General features: G+C 49.3%; 2 protein-coding genes across 2 annotated transcripts; both read left to right on the top strand.

The window, feature by feature from the left end:
* Nucleotides 1-8086: 8086 nt before the first annotated feature.
* Nucleotides 8087-8741, top strand: LOC311241173 (histone H2B-like). Its single transcript, XM_084329903.1, has one exon. The coding sequence runs from the start codon at nucleotides 8096-8098 to the stop codon at nucleotides 8483-8485; it is 390 nt and encodes a 129-aa protein (XP_084186029.1). The 5' UTR covers nucleotides 8087-8095; the 3' UTR covers nucleotides 8486-8741.
* Nucleotides 8742-11765: 3024 nt separating this feature from the next.
* Nucleotides 11766-12440, top strand: LOC311241168 (histone H1.3-like; the record flags this gene model as incomplete). The annotated part of the gene is made up of 1 exon (XM_084329898.1): nucleotides 11766-12440. The coding sequence occupies one exon, from the start codon at nucleotides 11766-11768 to the stop codon at nucleotides 12438-12440; it is 675 nt and encodes a 224-aa protein (XP_084186024.1).
* Between the last annotated feature and the right edge of the window lie 11820 nt (nucleotides 12441-24260).

The raw sequence follows: 24260 nt of genomic DNA on the forward strand, positions 1-24260 counted from the left end.
ACTTCTATCAACCCTAACTATCCAAAACCCAAAGGCTCTTTTCAGAGCCACCCACCTTATCACTGAATGAGCACACTCTACATACGTTTATTTGTGAAAAGTATTAAACTGAGTTGTCTCAGGCATAGCACCGGATGTGTTGATTTAGCATTTAATTTAATCCAGTCACTGATGCAATTCCTACGGTTCCTGACGTTGCTGGTCATTCCTGCATTGGAATTGCCATGTAACTACAGTGTACATATATACAACTAAATTGATATGCCTCAAGATTATTCGTACAACACTGTTTAAGTAATATATTTGTGAGGTTTTGTCCGCTGCTCACCAACTTTCTCTGTCTTCTTTAAGCCTACTGTTAGGAATTCCCTACTCACTCTCTCTAGCCCCCACCCTCTCGTTCTTTACTCTCAGTGGCCACACCTGTTCGATTATCAATTACCTCTCGCACCTGTGGTGGCAGGCTAATTAGTTCCCCTGTGGGCTTTAAATACCAGGGCGCTTCCCCTCGTTTCGGCGGTGGGGTCGTGTTGTATACTTGCCGAGTCATATTCTCTAAACATCTAGACTCTTTCGGGAGATCCTCTGTCTGCCTATGCTGTTTTATCTCCGGCGTGAGACGAGGTGCAAGCTTTGGCCACCTGTCGCCGTTTGCCTGGAGGGAGACATTGTACTGCGCTCTCTAATCCTCTACGGGAGGTATTCCAGTGTTCCACTCCAGACCAGCGCGCCAGATGCGCTCAAGCCTTCGCCACCTGTCGCCGTTTGCCTGGAGGGAGACACTGTACTGCGCTCTCTAATCCTCTACGGGAGGTATTCCAGTGTTCCACTTCAGACCTCAGCGCGCAGACGCGCATCTCCTAGACCTTCGGGCTTGGCACGCTCTCCAGTCACCAGCGCGCAACGCGCATCTGCAAGGGCTTGGCACGCTCTCCAGTCACCAGCGCGCAACGCGCATCTGCAAGGGCTTGGCACGCTCTCCAGTCACCAGCGCGCAACGCGCATCTTCAAGGGCTTGGCACGCTCTCCAGTCACCAGCGCGCAACGCGCATCTTCAAGGGCTTGGCACGCTCTCCAGTCACCAGCGCGCAACGCGCATCTGCAAGGGCTTGGCACGCTCTCCAGTCACCAGCGCGCAACGCGCATCTTCAAGGGCTTGGCACGCTCTCCAGTCTCCAACGCGCATTTTCCAAAGATCCTCGTGCTTGGCACACTCCTCCTCGCAGACGCACCCCGATGCGTCTCTCGGTTCCGACGCGCACACCAGGGTGTGGCGCGCCACTCTGTTCCTCGGCTCCGACAGCGGCTACCCGGTGGACGACACCCTCGCCACCGCCGTTGTTCCAGCACTCTGTTCCTCGGCTCCGACAGCGGCTACCCGGTGGACGACACCCTCGCCACCGCCGCTGTTCCAGCACTCTGTTCCTCGGCTCCGACAGCGGCTACCCGGTGGACGACACCGTCGCCACCGCCGCTGTTCCAGCACTCTGTTCCTCGGCTCGGACAGCCAGCCACCCGGTGGCGATGCCCTCGCCCCGCTGCTGTCCCTGTACCATTGCGCATACGCCTGGGTGAGTTTTGATTGTGATGTCACTCGCCCAGCGTGATGCCTCTTGCCCCCGTCCCGCTGCTGTTCCTGTGCCTTTACGCATACGCCTGGGTGAGTTTTGATTGTGATGTCACTCACCCAGCGTGGTGCCTCCTTTTTTGTTCTCACTTAGTTTGTGGTTTGGACATTTCATCTCCCACTCTGTTTTTGTTCTCACTTAGATAGTTATTTTGGACGTTACATCTCCCACTGTGTGTTTGTTCACACCGAAGATAGTATTCACTTTTGGATTGTTTTTGGAACTTTGCTCTTTGTGTATTTTACACGAAGATAGTTTTTACTTTGATAACTTTTGTATTTGGACTAGTCACCTCTCCTGCATCTGCTCTGTTTTCCCCTTTGTACTTTAACCCTCTCCTCTCTCCCTCTCGGCCGCCGTTACCCACCTCGGAGGTCTGCCGAGAGAGTTCTGCAGAGCGGCCCTGATGTTTCCCACCAGTCCTCCCAGTCCTCCCTGTCCCCAGCCCGCCTCCGCGGGCCTCTGTCCCTGTTCTCCCCTTTCTAGTCCTCCTCGTCCCCAGCCCGCCTCCGCGGGCCTCTGTCCCTCTGTCACCAGAACCTGGCCCTCTGTTCCCCAGAACCTGTTCCCTATGTTCCCCCAGTACCTGTCCCTCTGTCCCTAGTTCTCCCCTCTCTAGTTCCTCCTAGTCCTCCCGTCCGGTCCTCCTAGTTCCTCCCTGTTTCTTCCAACCTTCCCCTAGCGTTCCCTTAGCCTTCCCTTAGTGTTTCCCTTAACCTTCCCCTAGCGTTCCCTTAGCCTGTTCCTTCCCCTCTTGTTATTTCCAGTATTTTGTGTTTCTCCCTTAACGGGACAGTGCCGGTTTCCCTTTGTTTCAATAAATGCCCGTTTCTTGGCTTACCCTCATACCTGTCTTGTGTTGTGCGATTGGGGTCGGTTACAAACCATAACAGTACGACCCCACCAAATCGACGACCCCAGCCAGCACAGACGGTGTATGTTGAGTTTGCCTTTTTTTTCTTGTTCCCTCTAGTTCCCCTCTAGCTCCCCTGTTAGCTTCCCTGTTAGCCCAGTTTAGCTCCCCTGTTAGCCTGTTAGCTCCCCTGTTAGCCCTGTTGGCTTCCCTGTTAGCCCTGTTTGACCCCCCTGCAGCTTGTTAGGCCTCTACTACCAGCATGGCCCCTGTCAGCTAGCCTTGCCCTGGCAGCTAACCCAGTCCCTCAGCAGAGCCCCAGTCTGCTAGCTTAGCCCCGGCTGCTAGCACAGCCTCTATGTTTTATGCAGCCCTTGCTGCTGGCATGGGCCCTGTAGCTAGCCATGCCAGGCAGCTAACCCAATTCCCTCTGCATGGCCTCCACTTTTTTGTGTAGCATCTCACACTGCTAGGACTGCCCCTTCAGCTAGCAGGGTCAGTGTTCTCCCACTGCTAGGACTGCCCTTTCAGCTAGCAAGGTCAGTATTCCCACTGCTAGGACTGCCCTTTCAGCTAGCAAGGTCAGTTTATCTCCCACTGCTAGGACTGCCCTTTCAGCTAGCAAGGTCAGTTTTATCCCCACTGCTAGGACTGCCCTTTCAGCTAGCATGGTCAGTTTATCCCCACTGCTAGGACTGCCCTTTCAGCTAGCAAGGTCAGTTTATCTCCCACTGCTAGGACTGCCCTTTCAGCTAGCAAGGTCAGTTTCTCTCCCACTGCTAGGACTGCCCCTTCAGCTAGCATGGTCAGTTTGCTCCCACTGCTAGGACTGCCTTTTCAGCTAGCAAGGTCAGTTTATCCCACTGCTAGGACTGCCCTTTCAGCTGGCAAGGTCAGTATTCCCACTGCTAGGACTGCCCTTTCAGCTAGCAAGGTCAGTTTATCTCACACAGCTAGGACTGTCCTTCCAGCTAGCTTGTTCTCTCATGCTGGTCCAGCCCTGTCTGCCAGCCTAGCTCCGGCAGCTAGCGCAGCCTCTATGTTTATGTAGCAGTACAGCTGGCATAGGCCCTGTAGCTATCAGTGCCTTGGCAGCTACCCTTTCCCCCTGCTAGCCTAGCTCGGCAGCTAGCGCAGCCTCTATGTTGATGTAGCAGTACAGCTAGCATAGGCCCTGTAGCTATCAGTGCCTTGGCAGCTACCCTTTCCCTCTGCTAGCCTAGCTCGGCAGCTAGCGCAGCCTCTATGTTAATGTAGCAGTACAGCTAGCATAGGCCCTGTAGCTATCAGTGCCCTGGCAGCTACCCTTTCCCTCTGCTAGCCTAGCTCGGCAGCTTGCGCAGCCTCTATGTTGATGTAGCAGTACAGCTAGCATAGGCCCTGTAGCTATCAGTGCCCTGGCAGCTAACTTTCCCTCTGCTAGCCCTTTCCCGGTGCTACCATGGTTACCCCTTAGCTACCCTGCTTGCCCCTCAGTTTCTCTAGACCAGTTCTCTAGACCAGTTCTCTTGGCCAGTTCTCTAGGCCAGTTCTCTAGACCAGTTCCTCTAGACTAGTTCTCTGGACCCAGTTCCTCCTGACCCGGTTCCTCTAGGCCCGGTTTCCTCTAGGCCAGTTCCTCCTGTTGCCCCTCTGCTACCCTAGTTACCCCTCGGCGACCCTGTTTCTTTTGCTAGCCCCACTCTTGTGGTGGCTTCCCCTGCTGGCTTGGCCAGTACCTTTTTGTTTTTGTCTTGTTTTGCCCCCTGCCACTCTGTCTGTATTTGTTTTGGGTTGCCAGGTGGCTCCCGTTGAGGGGGGGGTACTGTGAGGTTTTGTCCGCTGCTCACCAACTTTCTCTGTCTTCTTTAAGCCTACTGTTAGGAATTCCCTACTCACTCTCTCTAGCCCCCACCCTCTCGTTCTTTACTCTCAGTGGCCACACCTGTTCGATTATCAATTACCTCTCGCACCTGTGGTGGCAGGCTAATTAGTTCCCCTGTGGGCTTTAAATACCAGGGCGCTTCCCCTCGTTTCGGCGGTGGGGTCGTGTTGTATACTTGCCGAGTCATATTCTCTAAACATCTAGACTCTTTCGGGAGATCCTCTGTCTGCCTATGCTGTTTTATCTCCGGCGTGAGACGAGGTGCAAGCTTTGGCCACCTGTCGCCGTTTGCCTGGAGGGAGACATTGTACTGCGCTCTCTAATCCTCTACGGGAGGTATTCCAGTGTTCCACTCCAGACCAGCGCGCCAGATGCGCTCAAGCCTTCGCCACCTGTCGCCGTTTGCCTCGAGGGAGACACTGTACTGCGCTCTCTAATCCTCTACGGGAGGTATTCCAGTGTTCCACTTCAGACCTCAGCGCGCAGACGCGCATCTCCTAGACCTTCGGGCTTGGCACGCTCTCCAGTCACCAGCGCGCAACGCGCATCTGCAAGGGCTTGGCACGCTCTCCAGTCACCAGCGCGCAACGCGCATCTGCAAGGGCTTGGCACGCTCTCCAGTCACCAGCGCGCAACGCGCATCTTCAAGGGCTTGGCACGCTCTCCAGTCACCAGCGCGCAACGCGCATCTTCAAGGGCTTGGCACGCTCTCCAGTCACCAGCGCGCAACGCGCATCTGCAAGGGCTTGGCACGCTCTCCAGTCACCAGCGCGCAACGCGCATCTTCAAGGGCTTGGCACGCTCTCCAGTCTCCAACGCGCATTTTCCAAAGATCCTCGTGCTTGGCACACTCCTCCTCGCAGACGCACCCCGATGCGTCTCTCGGTTCCGACGCGCACACCAGGGTGTGGCGCGCCACTCTGTTCCTCGGCTCCGACAGCGGCTACCCGGTGGACGACACCCTCGCCACCGCCGTTGTTCCAGCACTCTGTTCCTCGGCTCCGACAGCGGCTACCCGGTGGACGACACCCTCGCCACCGCCGCTGTTCCAGCACTCTGTTCCTCGGCTCCGACAGCGGCTACCCGGTGGACGACACCGTCGCCACCGCCGCTGTTCCAGCACTCTGTTCCTCGGCTCGGACAGCCAGCCACCCGGTGGCGATGCCCTCGCCCCGCTGCTGTCCCTGTACCATTGCGCATACGCCTGGGTGAGTTTTGATTGTGATGTCACTCGCCCAGCGTGATGCCTCTTGCCCCCGTCCCGCTGCTGTTCCTGTGCCTTTACGCATACGCCTGGGTGAGTTTTGATTGTGATGTCACTCACCCAGCGTGGTGCCTCCTTTTTTGTTCTCACTTAGTTTGTGGTTTGGACATTTCATCTCCCACTCTGTTTTTGTTCTCACTTAGATAGTTATTTTGGACGTTACATCTCCCACTGTGTGTTTGTTCACACCGAAGATAGTATTCACTTTTGGATTGTTTTTGGAACTTTGCTCTTTGTGTATTTTACACGAAGATAGTTTTTACTTTGATAACTTTTGTATTTGGACTAGTCACCTCTCCTGCATCTGCTCTGTTTTCCCCTTTGTACTTTAACCCTCTCCTCTCTCCCTCTCGGCCGCCGTTACCCACCTCGGAGGTCTGCCGAGAGAGTTCTGCAGAGCGGCCCTGATGTTTCCCACCAGTCCTCCCAGTCCTCCCTGTCCCCAGCCCGCCTCCGCGGGCCTCTGTCCCTGTTCTCCCCTTTCTAGTCCTCCTCGTCCCCAGCCCGCCTCCGCGGGCCTCTGTCCCTCTGTCACCAGAACCTGGCCCTCTGTTCCCCAGAACCTGTTCCCTATGTTCCCCCAGTACCTGTCCCTCTGTCCCTAGTTCTCCCCTCTCTAGTTCCTCCTAGTCCTCCCGTCCGGTCCTCCTAGTTCCTCCCTGTTTCTTCCAACCTTCCCCTAGCGTTCCCTTAGCCTTCCCTTAGTGTTTCCCTTAACCTTCCCCTAGCGTTCCCTTAGCCTGTTCCTTCCCCTCTTGTTATTTCCAGTATTTTGTGTTTCTCCCTTAACGGGACAGTGCCGGTTTCCCTTTGTTTCAATAAATGCCCGTTTCTTGGCTTACCCTCATACCTGTCTTGTGTTGTGCGATTGGGGTCGGTTACAAACCATAACAATATTAGATTCAAATCTATTGACATCATACAATGCAATTACAGTACAATGTAAATAACACATCAAACTAGTGAAAATATAACCGTTAAATGCAATAGTAATATGCTATGTATACAGGTGAATAAATTCGCTATAAAATATATAAATGAGTACAACTGAGTAATAGTGCTAAGCAGATGTATGTACTGTACAGAGTTGTAGTATTAATGTGTACAGTGATACAGCTATAAAGACATTATGGTACATACTGGCAAGCAGGGTAACCAGTAAGAGTAGGAAAGGAATATGTACAGTTATAGTACAGGTATGTAAAAAAGGTACATAAATCCCGAAAGGAAAAAATAAAAATGTTTGTTTGGAAGCGTGGATTCGCTACTTGTAGACACTGGAAATCTAAAGGGCGCTAACCTATTTCAGCACCATGGACAGTACCGAACCACAATGACGAAACCATTTTGGAAATGGGGAAAGCATGCAGGCTCAACCCAAATGGACTCCAGACAAGGAGCAAACATGATAGTTCGGATTGTATTTATTTAACCATATAGGGTCATATCATATGTATTACTCGTCAGCAGTGTAATCGATAACTATTAGATCAGAGAAAAGGCCAACTGAATCTGAATATGACTTAAATATTATGTTTTGCAGTGAAGTTATGGATGATTGAAACTCTTCTGTAACTCATTCTGGTTACTTGGTGATGAGCTACGATGGTGGTCAAACGAACATGACACATCACCAAATTCAGTGATGTCTCATGTTCGTTTGACCACCATCGTAGCTCATCACCAAGTAACCATGAGTTACAGAAGAGTTTCAATCATCCATAACTTAGTTTCTTGTGCGCGGGAAATGTGCGATAAAGCCACACTTACATTGTACAATTTTGGAATATAGATTAACTAGATTAGATTAAAATGTATTGTCATACAGTACAAAACTCAAACAATGCCATGGGTTTTTTATACAAATGTAGTGTCATACTAAAGGTACAGTACAAATAAGTGAGTGCAAATGTAACAGTAAAGTGCAATAGTAATATACAATATACAGGTGATTAAACTGAGTATAAAATATATAAATAAGTACTACTGAATAATAGTGTTAATCAGATGTATGCACAGAGTTGTAGTATTAATATGTACAGTGATACAGGTACAAAGACACTCTAGTAATAAGTCATCAGTATCTATGTAAAAATGATTAATGCAGGTACAGACAGATGTGTGTGTGTATGAATATATAAAATTATTGTAGGTCAAAGCAGTGACAGAATACAGACAAATGTGCACAAAATCATTGTCTTGGACAAATGCAGTTTCATGTCGGCTATTGCTTGGCTTAATATCAAGTGCAATAAGTAACGTTTTATCTTTTTGTGGCTATGGAGTTTTGCTAAGAGAATAGTTGGGTAACTATATGGCTTTGCGCGCAAATAGTTTCCTGTGCGCGGGAAATGTGGGACAAAGAAGCTTCTCAACCAATCGTATACAAGAAGCCAAGCAGCTGTATTTACACAATTTGACCTATAAAATGGTAGCTGTGCGCTTCTGTTTCCACATTCGTTGCTGTATAGTTCCGATTGACCATCATGCCTGAACCAGCCAAGCCAGCGCCAGCCAAGCCAGCGCCCAAGAAGGGCTCAAAGAAAGCCGTCACCAAGACAACCGCCAAGGGAGGCAAGAAGCGCAGAAAGTCCAGGAAGGAGAGTTATGCCATTTATATTTACAAGGTGCTGAAGCAGGTCCACCCCGACACCGGTGTTTCCTCTAAGGCCATGGGGATCATGAACTCCTTCGTTAACGACATCTTCGAGCGCATTGCTGGAGAAGCCTCTCGCCTGGCGCTCTACAACAAGCGCCGCACCATCACCTCCAGGGAGATCCAGACCGCTGTGCGCCTGCTGCTCCCCGGTGAACTGGCCAAGCACGCTGTGTCTGAGGGAACCAAGGCTGTGACCAAGTACACTAGCTCCAAGTAAACTACCCCGTTCACTGGAGATATACCCAAAGGCTCTTTTAAGAGCCATCCAGTCGTGGGAGACTTATTATTATTATTCTCATGATCGCGCTGTTCATCAAAGTGGTTATTGAGTGCCGGGTATTTCCCTTTTTAAATTCTCTATTTAAAAAATGTCCTACATTTCGTTTGTACATGTATTATCATGGTAGGGGGGTCTGTCGGGAGATGGAATTGTATATCTTACTTATTTATTAATAAACTACTAGCAACTGTAATCATAGTTTGGATGGCTATCAAGTTGCAAATTATATATTTACTAGTCAAAATCCTGTGATTTTTAGGTTGTTGACAAGTAGCTAGATTGGATAGAATTCTAGCTTTTACATCACAATTATACAGTACATTTAAATATCACCTGCTGTATTAGAACCCTGATCAATAATACATTGATGGTCTTTATAATACACATGGATAATGTTTATTTTAGTATTTTCAAAGTGGAAATGCTATTTGAAAAATAATACATTCCAGGCCATATAATTATAATGAAAAAGATTAACCACCCTATACCTATGTTAAATACATTATTACAACAACAATACGCTTTTATAACATTGTTGACATCAAACTCCAGCAATCAGAAGTCTAAAATATGACTTCAGCAATACTGATCATCGCCGGTCCGCGTGTACCTGTTCCGCAACAGTAAGTTACTTCCGGGGTAGGCCTGATTGGCCCCGACAGGCACGTGACGCGGCAAACTCAGGACGCGCAACGAGGCTGCTGAGAGCTGTCGCGCGGAAATAGGCTGTCTATTGCCATTCTCTAACACAAACTCTAACCTTAACCAGCTCCTTAACAGCGCCTAAACTTAACCGTTCTAACCTTAACCAACTCCGAAACAATGCCTAACCTTAACCTTAACCTTAACCATGCCTAACCTTAACCATAGAAAGAATATTGCCATTCTCTAACACAAACTCTAACCTTAACCAGCTCCTTAACAGCGCCTAAACTTAACCGTTCTAACCTTAACCAACTCCGAAACAATGCCTAACCTTAACCTTAACCTTAACCATGCCTAACCTTAACCGGCGAAAGAATACATGTTAAAAAAAAAATCACGTTAAAAAAAAAAAAATCATGGGATTTGAACTCACGTCAACAACGAACCGCAGGACCACGGACCGCTGCTATGCCAGGTGAGCTAAAGCGCCGAATGAGAGTCATAGCGGATTTGGACGGTTACGTAATTCCACAAGCTCTGCCGAGCGTGCCGCGCGGCAGAGAAAGTTGCGCGTCACGTGCCTGTCGGGGCCAATCAGGCCTACCCCGGAAGTAACTTACTGTTGCGGATAAGCTATACGCCGCCGGTCCCCTCTCCCGCCATGTTTAGCAGGATACGCAGACTCCACATCTGGCTGAAATGTTACTCTGCTCATCCGGCATCCCCTATGGTTTGGACTTCAACAAATGCACTGATACACCACACCATACTCTTTCCACTCGTAATGTTAATGCTTCAAATCTAGTCACAATTTCTCTAGATGTGTCTGTCATACAACATAAAATCACAGATTTGGGCCTAACTTTTCTGAGCATATTACCAATAAGGACACTTTTGATCAAACTGATCAGCAGCTCAATTGTTTCTTTTGTGTTTCATGAGGTGCTCTGAATCTGCCCTATACAATTTTTTTTTCTGTTTTACCATTGTACCAGTCATATAAATTATTTACCATAATAATAATCACAAGGTGCTATTTTTTTTGTCTTACCATGGTACCAGTCATTATATAAATGATGTACCATGGTACAGCTATAGTAAATGTAATGGATCCATTAATAACATGGTATAGTCCATTTTAAAACCATGATATCAATGGTACATGGCATCATTTTTTATCATAGGAATGCCAGGATACATTTTTGTAACAGATGTTTACTGATGCTGAGTTGAGCTGATGGTTTCCTCTTGTTTGGGTTACTAAACAGATGACACCAACATTTACACAGGTCACCATGGGCCATGTGTACCAATGCCGCACTATGGTACAGGTAGTAGAAACATAGTATGTTTCATTCCTTGAACCATTTCTTCAGAATGTATCAACATGTACTACACCAATAGACACTAACAATAGAGGCCTTGCATGGACTGTTTGTGTTCTTCTTTCTTACAGTATGATTTTATTATGATCCCCATTAGCTGATGCAAAACATCAGCTACTCTTCCTGGGGTCCACACATAACATATAAACATGTTACAGATAAGACATGTTCAGACAAGCAACCAAGTGGAATTAAAAATCAGAAAGTGACAATATACTTTCTATCAAACATATTACATGATACCGCATTCCTAAACATAATGGAATCATACATAGTACAATATACATTACATAACACTATATATTAATATGCACTCAATTCACAAGCAGTGAGAAACCATATACTCTTGCCACCTATTTGATAGGCGACTAATATTCCTGTCACTAAAAATACAATAAAGTAAAAATAAAAGTAACTATGGGTATGTGTGTGTGTGTCTACATGTACATAATGTGCAGGCGTAGGGCTGTTAGATGTGGTTTCAGTTGTCTTTTAAAGCCTGTATTGTAAACAAAAAGCTAAATGTAGCTATGTTTCTTGTATACGGTACATACTCATAAAGGTAGGACTCATTTCAGTTTTTTTTATCCATATATAGGCCACATTAAACCTTCCACTTACTCAAACGAAGTCGAGGTCAGGTCACCCACACTACAGGCCACCACCAACAAAAGACTGTGTTTACCAACACCGAAAAGTCACCCATTTAAAACAAAACGCGTCACCCCAGATGACTCATCTTTCTTTCAGTCCCTTGTCAGGTAGCTCGGCTCGCTGGAAAACGAGATTTTGTCGGATTCTAATTTACTCTAAAGAATTGTAAGAGATAAATACAAGAAAAAAGTAGCTGCACAACAGTGGTGACGGCACACATTATTGTTTTGGAGCATCCACAAATTAACCACGTTTCTCCAAATAGTTTGATTCTGACGGGACATGTGTCTACTAGTTGGGACATTTGGCGTTAGATTTCTGCAATATTCATAGTTGTGTATTTTAACTATTTTATGCGAAGAGAAAACACAAGCGACAGAGCATTTTGACAGTGCAGAGGAGGACCGAGCTGGTTGAGTCTACATGGCTCTCATGCAGTGTTTAAGACCAGCCCCCTGCCTCGGCCACTCTATCAGTCTGTTGACACTCCTAGTTACTTCAGCTTTTGTTTCGCAGCAGAGAACCAGAGAATAATGGCAGAAGTCGCCCCAGCTCCAGCTGCTCTGGCTAAGGCTGCCAAGAAGAAGGCAGCTCCCAGACCCAAGAAAGCAGGTCCCAGCGTCAGTGACTTGGTCGTCGAGGCAGTGTCTGCTTCTAAAGAGAGGAGCGGCGTGTCTCTTGCTGCCGTGAAGAAGGCTCTGGCTGCCGGTGGCTACGACGTGGATAAGAACAAGGCTCGTGTGAAGACTGCCATCAAGAGTCTGGTGACTAAGGGAACCCTGGTCCAGGTCAAGGGTACCGGAGCCTCCGGCTCTTTCAAGATCAACAAGGCTGAGGTTAAAGCCAAGAAGCCAGCGGCCAAGAAACCAGTCACCGCTAAAAAGCCTAAGAAGGCTGTTGCAGCTAAGAAGGCTGTTGCAGCCAAGAAGTCTCCCAAGAAGGTCGCAGCCAAGAGTCCCAAGAGTCCCAAGAAGGTCGCAGCCAAGAGTCCCAAGAAGGTTGCAGCCAAGAGTCCCAAGAAGGTCGCAGCCAAGAGTCCCAAGAAGGTCGCAGCCAAGAGCCCCAAGAAGGTCGTAGCCAAGAGTCCCAAGAAGGTAGTAGCCAAGAGCCCAAAGAAGGCGAAAAAGCCTGTTGCTCCCAAGAAGGCTCCAGCGAAGAAGGCTGCCAAGCCCAAAGCAGTGCAGAAAGCAGCTCCCAAGAAGAAGTAAGCGTCCAAGCAGAACATTGTTCACATCAAAAGGCTCTTTTAAGAGCCAACCACCATTTCCCATGAAGGAACAATGCATTCTTATGTAATAGTCTACATTGAGGGGAAGGGGTCTTCTAATTATACAAAACATGTATTTCATTTTTCGATCTGTAGTTATTTGAACCAGACGGGGAACATTGATGAGTCTCACTCCTTCCAAGCCAATTTGTATATATTAATCATTTAATTAATGATTAATTAAAATATAGATCAGACTGCATATCACATCCATACATGTGGAAATGCATAAATTGCTGCCATCATGGTGCATTTGTTACCACGTAATTACTGCTATGGTACTGTTTCAATGAGCCGGAGGGCGGGATGATATGAATCACAATTATTGTATATAATTATAATGGATATAGTTACAATATATTGCTAAACGTTCAGTCTAGCAGACTGATCAAATCAAACCACGGCAGAACGATGCACTAGTTACAATGGATTACAAAACAACACATTTCCTCGTCAACATAAAGACTTAAGTATTCATTCGTCCCATTTATGGAAACGGTACATACCGGGTAAGCACAATTGCATGTATTCAGACCGGTTTGGTTAATTTGTCTTATCAATGTTGCGCATGTAATTGGTCATTAGTCTTCTTGGGCAACACGCCAGAGTTAGTTTAGTCCCTCTTCATTACGCACAGCCAGCTGCAGATGACGGGGGATGATACGTCTTCTTCCAGTGAACAAATCTAAAATACAGATGTATTATTTAGGTCAATAGCATACCACACCCTCTTCATCTTATTTATATATTTTTCTCCCTATAACACTCAAGAAGGAGGTCTGAACTATACCTGTAGTGTGCTCAGTGCTTTCTGAAAGGACAGTTATGAAATATTCGTATACTACCCACAAAGAAGCTTTGTTCTGGGCAAATTACAGCATAGCATACTGTAAGGACAACAACAACAACAACAACAACAACAACAACAACAACAACAACAACAACAACAACAACAACAACAACAACAACAACAACAACAACAACAACAACAAGGTAGTCGGTCATGGCAGATACATGAGACTATCTCAGTTTAGCTCACACAAGCATGCATTTATATCACATAAAAACAATATATTTCACTAGCAAGGCACAAGCATCCATTTATATCACAAATAGAAACAATATATCTCAGTATAGCAATGCACTGAGCCACATGAAGTTGATAAAGACGGCTTCATGGGCCAAAACCAAATGTAGGGATCTGAGGTTTTTAATCAGAGCAAACATGGAAGAATGACACAGATGGGAATAGGTGGTAATTCAGTCATGTACTTGACACGGTTCCCAGAGGAACACTGGTCTACTTCAGAAAAGGGGCCTGCCTGCTACAGGAACAATTCAGAAGAATCAAATTAGAAGTTTTCTTTTCTTCGTTGTTACACACACTTTTGGCCAGTGAAAAGACAATGTGAATGTGGATGCAATTTTCATAATTCCAAAATATTCCTATGATTCTTATTGTTTTACGATCAATGAAGTCCGGTTGTGCACTACAGTGCACATTTTGTAAAATATGAATAGAGTAAAAAAAAAAAAAAAGTTAAATGTTTAAAGAAAATAATACAAGTGACAACACTTTTCCCCCTGGGTCTCAGGATGATGTATTATATTGGGAAAACAACACTTCCCACCACCCACCCCTCCTGCCCAAACCCCCCCCCCCCCACCTCCAATGTACAGTGTCCCCCCACCCCAATACTATCCACCTGCAGCACCACGTCTCCGGCGGGCTGAGGATCCGGCGGGCTGAGGACGCTCGCTTCCATTGGCTGATTTGGGTCACGTGACCGTCCCACCCAATGGCTGAATTGGAGTGTTGCACTGCGGGCATTGGCTGATTTGGGTCACGTGACCGTCCCACCCAATGGCTGAATTGGAGTGTTGCACTGCGGGCATTGGCTGATTTGGGTCACGTGATTTATAAAATCAGACTCCTGGTGGTGGAGGGGGGCGGCTACGACGCGCTGACGAAGAGCGGGCTTCCGGTCACCGCACGACTCGTCCTCTACAGGGGGGGAGGGGGGTGGATACTTGGGGGGAGGGGGGTGTACGCATTAAACCCATGTCGATTCGCCATATGATTGGCTTATTAAACTGTTCTTAGGCTTTTATGTAGCCTATTAGTAAGATTAAGAATACATCATGTGTTGTGTTTATTTTTACCTTTCCGTTTATAAAATAAAAGTTTTGCCATACGCCCCGTTTTTGTATTCATCAATGTATGTATCAATATCTGGAATTACTCCTATTTCCTATTAGTTGGCTATTTATATATTATATGGTTATTGTAAGGAAGTTATTGTATCTTATTTCTCAGGCTACACACATTGATATTGCAGAACCACGTCTCCAGCGGGCTGAGGATAAGGCATATTGATCGCCTACCCCCAGCCACGGACAATCGCTCATTAGACGACCTGTCAATCAAAGTGCAGTCCCTGGTAGGGATGCTGGGAGCGCAACGGGAAAAGGGCATGCATGAGCTATACGCCAACTCTAACGTCGAGAGGATTTTGGAGAAGCTGCCACCCGCAAGACAAGAGCGTTTTAGGCGGCAGAGAGACTACCGGGATCCTAACGGCCCCGAACCATCCCTCCTTGATCTAGCCGACTTCCTGGCGAGAGAAGTCAGCAGCTTACGACTGGATACGTTCGGGCAGAGCACGCCAAGCTCCAGAGAGGGACCCAGGAGAATAAATGATGGAAGAAGATCGGTGACTGTCATGCACCAATCAGAGTCAGTACCGAGCAGTAAGAGCCACAGTACCCCCTCGAGAAAAGAGAAGTGGAAGATGGTGTGCCCCTACTGTGAGAAAGAACACTGGCTGTCACAATGTGACCTGTTCACAAAGATGAATGCAGAAGAAGTGAGCCAATGGATAAAGTCCAACAGGCGCTGTTACCGATGTGCGCGCAGTCACATGGCAGCCGAATGCCGCCTAAAGAAAAGGTGCAGTCGGTGCGACGGAGCCCATCTAGATATACTACACGACAGTAACAGAAGACGGCCTTCACCTGCACCATCGAGCGGCACCAAGGCAAGTGTCATGTACATTGACCCCGCCAGCAGCAGCGGCGCCCAAGTGCTCTTAAAGGTAGTCCGTGTGACATTGAGCTACCAAGATAAAGTCATGGACACTTACGCCGTCCTTGATGACGGGTCAGAGAAGACCCTTCTGCTCGCGTCCGCTGCGGCCCAGCTGGGACTGCGGGGGAGCGAGAACCAAATGACGATTCGGACAATAAGAAGAGATTTAAAGACGATAAAGGGCGAGAATGTCTCCTTCACTATCGCAGCAAGCGGGCAGCCAGAGCGACGGTATAGGATTACAAATGCTTTCACCAGCCAAGAAATAGGACTATCGCAGTACACCTACCCCATCGCCAAGCTGATGGATAAATATGTGCACCTGCGTCAACTACCTATCCCGCTCATAGACGGCGCCACCCCGACCCTGCTGATAGGCTCCGACCATGCAGAACTCATAGTCCCGATTGACCGGGTCCATACAGGACCCCGAGGCTGTCCTGCAGCAGTCGAGACCCGCCTAGGGTGGACACTACAAGGCCCCCTCGCTAAATGTCTCAACCGAACAGCAGCCACTAGCTGCCTCCACTCCAGAGCGACAGAAGGAGACACCACACTCCTGCAGCATGTCGAGAAGAAAATTGACTGGCGACGTCGTGCGCTGCTCCGCGCCTCCCTGATCAAAGACGGCTTTGATCTCCGGCAGCGGGCCAGCAGCGACCCCCCAGTATTGCGCAACCTCAACCCAGAGGTCGCAGAGGACCCAGCAGCAGATGAAGAGGTCCGACACAGTGTGAAGAACAGTTTCTACGTGGACAACTGTTTACAAAGCGTTTTGACTCAAGAAGAAGCCGAGGCTCCCCTAATCAAGCTACGCGCCTCCCTGATCAAAGGCGGCTTTGATCTCAGGCAGTGGGCCAGCAGTGACCCGCACGTATTGCGCAGCCTCTCCCCCGCGGACAAGGCTGCCAGCAGCGAGACCTGGATGGCGACCATCCCAGGAGAAGCCCAAGAAATGACACTAGGACTAGTCTGGCGCTTCAAAACAGACTCGCTCCACTATAGACACAAACCCCTGACTCCAGAGCAGGGAAGGTCGACGGCGACACCGACCACCAGACGGAGTGTGTACAGAACACTTGCCAGACAATATGACCCGTTGGGATGTATTCTACCTTACACCACCAGGGCAAATATGATTGTACGAGCACTATGGGACAAGGACCAGGGCTGGGACGACCCAATACCCGCACACCTTGCCTCCACATGGAGAGAGTGGGAGACGGAGCTCCGCTCACTCCCAGGCGTCAATATACGCCGCAGCTACCTCCCACCCACGGTGAGGCCAGAGACATGCAAGATGGATCTACACGTCTTCAGCGACGCCTCCGAAGTAGCCTATGGATCGGTGGCCTACTTGCGTGCCCAAGAGAAGGGAGGAGAGATACACACCGCTTTCATCCTGGCTCGCTCAAGAATAGCCCCACGAAAGCAACAATCTATCCCGCGTCTAGAGCTCTGCGCAGCCCTAGCAGGAGCGCATCTAGCCACGTTAATCCAACGTGAACTCACCATTCCGGTGCACAGAACAATCTTGTGGTCAGATTCCACGACAGTACCCACATGGATCAAGTCTGATTCATGCAGATACAAAGTCTTCGTGGGAGTCAGAGTCACCGAGATTCAAGAGTTAACAGAAGCAGCGAGCTGGCGGTATGTGGACACCAAACACAACCCAGCTGATGTCATCACCCGGGGAATGTCCCTGGATGACCTCACCCGTCGCAACATCTACAGTGACGGACCAGAATTCCTCAAGCTCCCGGAAGAAGAGTGGCCTACGCCCACCCCACGGGAAGCAAGTAAAGAGGAGGCTGAGAACAAGAAACCTATGTTCTGTGGACTGAGCACAGTCGCCTCCACAGACCCCAACATAGATGACTGCATTACCCTACAGAGTGCGCAGCTAAAGACATTCCTGTGGCACCACCCAGAGATTCAGTCCACCGCTGACATTTCAGCAGCTGACTACGAAGAAGCAGAACTTCTTCTACTACAACGAGCCCAGAGAGACTCGTTCCCCGATGAGCTAGACTGTCTACAGGGAGGAAAGCCCGTCCCATCAGACAGCAGACTGCTCCACCTGGCACCCGAGAGTGACGCCCATAATCTCATCAGAGTGGGTGGTCGCCTGCGGAGAGCCCCCGATCTACCGGATGACATTAAGTACCCGATAGTCTTGAACAGCCGACACAAGGTCACAGAGCTGATCATAAAGAAATACGACGAGGATGTACACCACGCAGGAGCAGAGAGAGTCTTCGCGGAGATCAGACGTCGCTATTGGATACTTCAAGGAAGAGAAGCGGTGCGACGCTTCCAGCGAACCTGTCTAGACTGCCGAAAGTGGCGCGCGCAGCCCAGCATACCACGGATGGCTGACCTACCACCCTGTCGCCTCCGACTCGGCGACAAGCCATTCCACTCCACAGGCATGGACTGTTTTGGCCCGTTGTATATAAAGAGAGGAAGAGGAACCGAGAAGCGGTGGGGTATTGTATTCAAATGCATGACCACCAGAGCGATCCATATCGAACTCCTTCCGACCATGAGCACAGACTCATTCCTTATGGCCTTCCGAAGATTCACATCACGGAAAGGAAAACCGTCTACATTGTTGTCTGATCACGGGACAAACTTCAAAGGCGGAGAAAGAGAGCTGAGAGAGAGCTTCCAAGCTATGGGCCCAGAACTTAAGACCCACCTCGCTCCATCCCAGATTAACTTCCAGTTTAATCCCCCGAACGCACCCCACTTCGGTGGAACCTGGGAAAGAGAAGTACGTTCTATAAAGACAGCCCTGTACGCCGTGCTTGGGGCCCAGACTGTGGCGGAAGAAGTCCTAATGACAGTCCTCACGGAGATCGAGGGAGTATTGAACTCCAAGCCCCTCGGTTACGTCTCAAGTGATGTAGCAGATGTCGACCCAGTCACCCCCAACACACTCTTAATGGGGCGGCTGGACCCCACGCTACCCCAGACAATGTACAGGCCTGAAGAAGCGAACGGCCGAAGAATGTGGAGGTACAGTCAAGTACTAGCTGACAAGTTTTGGAGCAGCTTCCTACTCCACTACCTACCGTCTCTACAGACCCGCCAGAAGTGGGTAAAAGAGAGAGACAATTTGACAGAAGGAACAGTCGTCATGATTATCCACCAGTCACTACCCAGAGCTATGTGGCCGGCTGGCCGCGTAAGCAAAGTGATCACCGGTGCCGATGGCAAGGTCCGAGCAGCTGAAGTGCTCGTCCAAGGGCGAACTTACACACGACCCGTGGCGAGGCTAATAGAACTGCCCCGACTCCCAGACACTATCGATGATGACCATGACCCCATGACTTTGTGAGTTGACTGACCCTTACAGCGGACCTTGAGTGGTAGACAGTGCGGTTAATCTGTCTCTGCTTAGCTAATTAGGTGGGACTAATTAGGGGGCGGCTGTTGTGAAGGATCAGATTAAACCGAATATATATATTTATTTATATATATATATTTAATAGTATTTGTATATCGTTTGATATCCCCTGTATATTCCTTGTACAATATGCACTGAATATCCCTTTAGTCTACTAACAGCCCATAATAGTTTCATTCTACCATTGGACGAGAACCTGGCGCCAGCAGCCATACCCCTTGGTTCAAGTTCAATCGTGCCGACCAACATGTCGTGGCAAGCCCGGTTCCGCGTAGGAATACGTCTGGCGAAATACGAATGGTACTATTTGTTCACAGCGCATATATATATGGCGCAAGTAAAGTAGAACTTTCTTTTTAGTCCATTAGTTCTTTACCCTCCAACCGAGTAACAGACGCGAAGCCTCACCCACGACGCACGTGTGGTGCAGTAAGGCCTACTTGGCCTCAGAATAGGCATTGAGACATCGTGTGGATTAATAGTTGAATTGTCATAGTTTGGCACTATACCGTCGAGTTGGACGTATTTCTATTAAGCTAATAATAGTCTATTATGTATGGTGCATCGTTCGGTTAGAGTTATAAAGTGAGCAGTACCCCCATCGTTCCTGATGTTATCTGGAGTCTTAACCAGGCTGGGCAGACCACGTGTGGTGCTTGCATCCGAGGAGCTCCGGGCCAGGACGAGTGGACCTGTACATTGGATTACTTTACCCGGACGACGGCGAGCCTTCCACGGCTTGGATTATCTACATGCTTTGGGTGCTTTGATTATTCCATGGATAACGGCCAACACTGCTGAGTGTTGGAACTACCCCCCGGAGAGGAGTCCAGGTGAGACGGCGCTCTACCCAGAGTGAGGTCGCCTCACGTCTCTTCATCTGTGGACCGGCAGCTACCGTCCACGAGAGGGTCTGATCACGGGACAAACTTCAAAGGCGGAGAAAGAGAGCTGAGAGAGAGCTTCCAAGCTATGGGCCCAGAACTTAAGACCCACCTCGCTCCATCCCAGATTAACTTCCAGTTTAATCCCCCGAACGCACCCCACTTCGGTGGAACCTGGGAAAGAGAAGTACGTTCTATAAAGACAGCCCTGTACGCCGTGCTTGGGGCCCAGACTGTGGCGGAAGAAGTCCTAATGACAGTCCTCACGGAGATCGAGGGAGTATTGAACTCCAAGCCCCTCGGTTACGTCTCAAGTGATGTAGCAGATGTCGACCCAGTCACCCCCAACACACTCTTAATGGAGCGGCTGGACCCCACGCTACCCCAGACAATGTACAGGCCTGAAGAAGCGAACGGCCGAAGAATGTGGAGGTACAGTCAAGTACTAGCTGACAAGTTTTGGAGCAGCTTCCTACTCCACTACCTACCGTCTCTACAGACCCGCCAGAAGTGGGTAAAAGAGAGAGACAATTTGACAGAAGGAACAGTCGTCATGATTATCGACCAGTCACTACCCAGAGCTATGTGGCCGGCTGGCCGCGTAAGCAAAGTGATCACCGGTGCCGATGGCAAGGTCCGAGCAGCTGAAGTGCTCGTCCAAGGGCGAACTTACACACGACCCGTGGCGAGGCTAATAGAACTGCCCCGACTCCCAGACACTATCGATGATGACCATGACCCCATGACTTTGTGAGTTGACTGACCCTTACAGCGGACCTTGAGTGGTAGACAGTGCGGTTAATCTGTCTCTGCTTAGCTAATTAGGTGGGACTAATTAGGGGGCGGCTGTTGTGAAGGATCAGATTAAACCGAATATATATATTTATTTATATATATATATTTAATAGTATTTGTATATCGTTTGATATCCCCTGTATATTCCTTGTACAATATGCACTGAATATCCCTTTAGTCTACGAACAGCCCATAATAGTTTCATTCTACCATTGGACGAGAACCTGGCGCCAGCAGCCATACCCCTTGGTTCAAGTTCAATCGTGCCGACCAACATGTCGTGGCAAGCCCGGTTCCGCGTAGGAATACGTCTGGCGAAATACGAATGGTACTATTTGTTCACAGCGCATATATATATGGCGCAAGTAAAGTAGAACTTTCTTTTTAGTCCATTAGTTCTTTACCCTCCAACCGAGTAACAGACGCGAAGCCTCACCCACGACGCACGTGTGGTGCAGTAAGGCCTACTTGGCCTCAGAATAGGCATTGAGACATCGTGTGGATTAATAGTTGAATTGTCATAGTTTGGCACTATACCGTCGAGTTGGACGTATTTCTATTAAGCTAATAATAGTCTATTATGTATGGTGCATCGTTCGGTTAGAGTTATAAAGTGAGCAGTACCCCCATCGTTCCTGACGTTATCTGGAGTCTTAACCAGGCTGGGCAGACCACGTGTGGTGCTTGCATCCGAGGAGCTCCGGGCCAGGACGAGTGGACCTGTACATTGGATTACTTTACCCGGACGACGGCGAGCCTTCCACGGCTTGGATTATCTACATGCTTTGGGTGCTTTGATTATTCCATGGATAACGGCCAACACTGCTGAGTGTTGGAACTACCCCCCGGAGAGGAGTCCAGGTGAGACGGCGCTCTACCCCGAGTGAGGTCGCCTCACGTCTCTTCATCTGTGGACCGGCAGCTACCGTCCACGAGAGGGTCCAGCTGTATTCATCTGTGGACCGAGGTTCTGTGGGCATCGTGTTCAGGACTCTGAATTCTCCCAAGAAATCGTCGGCCAGATGGGATACCGCCAGCGGCTCTTCTAACCCCCCCCCTACTGTCTTACAACCAGCGGGACCCCCCCCCCCTTAGTGTATCCAGCTATAATCATTTAAGTACCATCGCTATAGTTCCCTAAAGAACCGGGTTGTATACTTACTCCCTGCGTAACCAGAGATTGGACATTCAATGTTGATTTACCTACGAATACTCATTTGCCATACAAGTGCATTTCAAATCATAAATGTCATTAAGTGAACGTTGTATATACCCTTTGCTATATAAAATATTCGATTTATACATTTGTGTGGACTTCGTTTCATCAGGTGGGAAAGTGTTCATCATATCTATATCATGTACTGGATGGCCAGAAGTTAAAGTACAAGCGGTAGTGGTTTAATAATACCATACTTATCAATACAGTCAGGGAATTGTACCCCTCAGTTACAATTGGTCCTTCGAGCCGGAGGGTAACTAGTGTAATATTAATATAGTGTTATTAATATTAAAATGGCCTATGATGAACACTCCACGAAACGGTCCTCCTAACGTAGAACGCCCGTAGCGCAGACGACAGCCACCTCAGTACTTAGAGGATTACGCTGTCAGTCAACTACCTAACCTTCGACAAACGGTAAACGCGGTAAAAGTAGAAAGTAAAATTATGTCTGACCTTAACGACCAGGTTTCCCCGACCACAGAGGCCCTAGTGGGTTCTAATGTAACTGACCAAGCTCACGGTGGGGACCAGGAGGGAGCTGACATGCCTTTACCCCCCGCCAATACCGAAGAAGTAGTCCCCGACCAGCCCCGGGAGGAAGACAACCCTACAGAGAGAGAACTCTGCACGGAAGAAGAGGAGGAGAGCGCCGAGGAAATAGAGCTCCAGGACTCCCCAACGAGCGGCTCACCCAGGAGCGGCTCACCTCTACAACCGTCTTCCCCCAGCGAAGCGGAGAGGATGCTACAACAGGCGTTCCTCGTCAGCCTGACAGCCTCTACCGAACGCGATCGACTTCAGGGTGAACGCGATCGACTTCAGGGCGAACGCGATCGACTCCAAGCACAGCAACGGAGCGAAGAAGAGCGCATACGCCTGGAGATGAGACGCCTTCAGACGGAAGAGAATATGGCAAGAGACCGGGCCGACGCCCAGCGCGCCGCTGCCGGTGCCCAAAGAGAAGCAGATCTCACCAAGCGCGAAGTCGAGCGCGACAAGTTACAAGCGCAGCTAATGGAGCAGCTGATCATCAAGGCAACACCCTCTCCCTCCGCCAGGGGTTCAAGGAACTCGTCGAGACAACAGTCAAGGGCAGCGTCTCCTAACCGAGCAAGCGACCCTGAACTTGACCAACAGACCAAGCCTATACCCCCCGCAGACCCTCTTCCCAGACCGGTCCAAGCGAGACCCAGCTACAAGGAAGGAGCGGCATACACTGCGGAGAAGCTAAATAAACGACTACAGGATCTAGAGGACCTGATAGAAGAAGAAGAGGGAGAGGAGGAGAACCAAGCCCGACGACAGCACAGTACTCCACCGGACCAGGAGGTCCAGTACAGCCCAGGCTATACCCCCGCGGCGCTGCGCTACAGACCCCCGACTCTATTCACGGGTGAGCACGACGCACGACCAGCCCCGAGGAATAGCACCTGGACCAGCGGGCCATGGTACCCTGTCGGTACCAGCCCACAGAGAGGCGCAAGAGGAGACTCGCCTAGGAGGTCTCTCCCCCAACGCTCGCCGATGTATCAGCCATCCACGGCGTCATACATTGCCACGCCGTCGTTTCCAGACTTCACCTATGAGAATCGAGCACAGTACACGGAGCTCTGGATGTGCTTAGAGACAATGATGGTGGATGTCGCTGATGAACGCCACAAGTATGCAATATTACTGAAGCACCTGAAAGTACCGCGAGCGCACAATATAGCGCTAGCCTATGCCACCTCTACGACCCCATACACCGCGGCCCTAGCAGCGCTGGACCAGAGATATGGACGTATATGGGATTACGTAATCCAAGAGATAAGGCATATTGATCGCCTACCCCCAGCAACAGACAATCGCTCATTAGACGACCTGTCAATCAAAGTGCAGTCCCTGGTAGGGATGCTGGGAGCGCAACGGGAAAAGGGCATGCATGAGCTATACGCCAACTCTAACGTCGAGAGGATTTTGGAGAAGCTGCCACCCGCAAGACAAGAGCGTTTTAGGCGGCAGAGAGACTACCGGGATCCTAACGGCCCCGAACCATCCCTCCTTGATCTAGCCGACTTCCTGGCGAGAGAAGTCAGCAGCTTACGACTGGATACGTTCGGGCGGAGCACGCCAAGCTCCAGAGAGGGACCCAGGAGAATAAATGATGGAAGAAGATCGGTGACTGTCATGCACCAATCAGAGTCAGTACCGAGCAGTAAGAGCCACAGTACCCCCTCGAGAAAAGAGAAGTGGAAGATGGTGTGCCCCTACTGTGAGAAAGAACACTGGCTGTCACAATGTGACCTGTTCACAAAGATGAATGCAGAAGAAGTGAGCCAATGGATAAAGTCCAACAGGCGCTGTTACCGATGTGCGCG

The sequence above is a fragment of the Notolepis coatsorum genome (assembly GCF_963971535.1).
Source record: "Notolepis coatsorum genome assembly, chromosome: 14".
Taxonomy (NCBI): Eukaryota; Metazoa; Chordata; class Actinopteri; order Aulopiformes; family Paralepididae; genus Notolepis; species Notolepis coatsorum.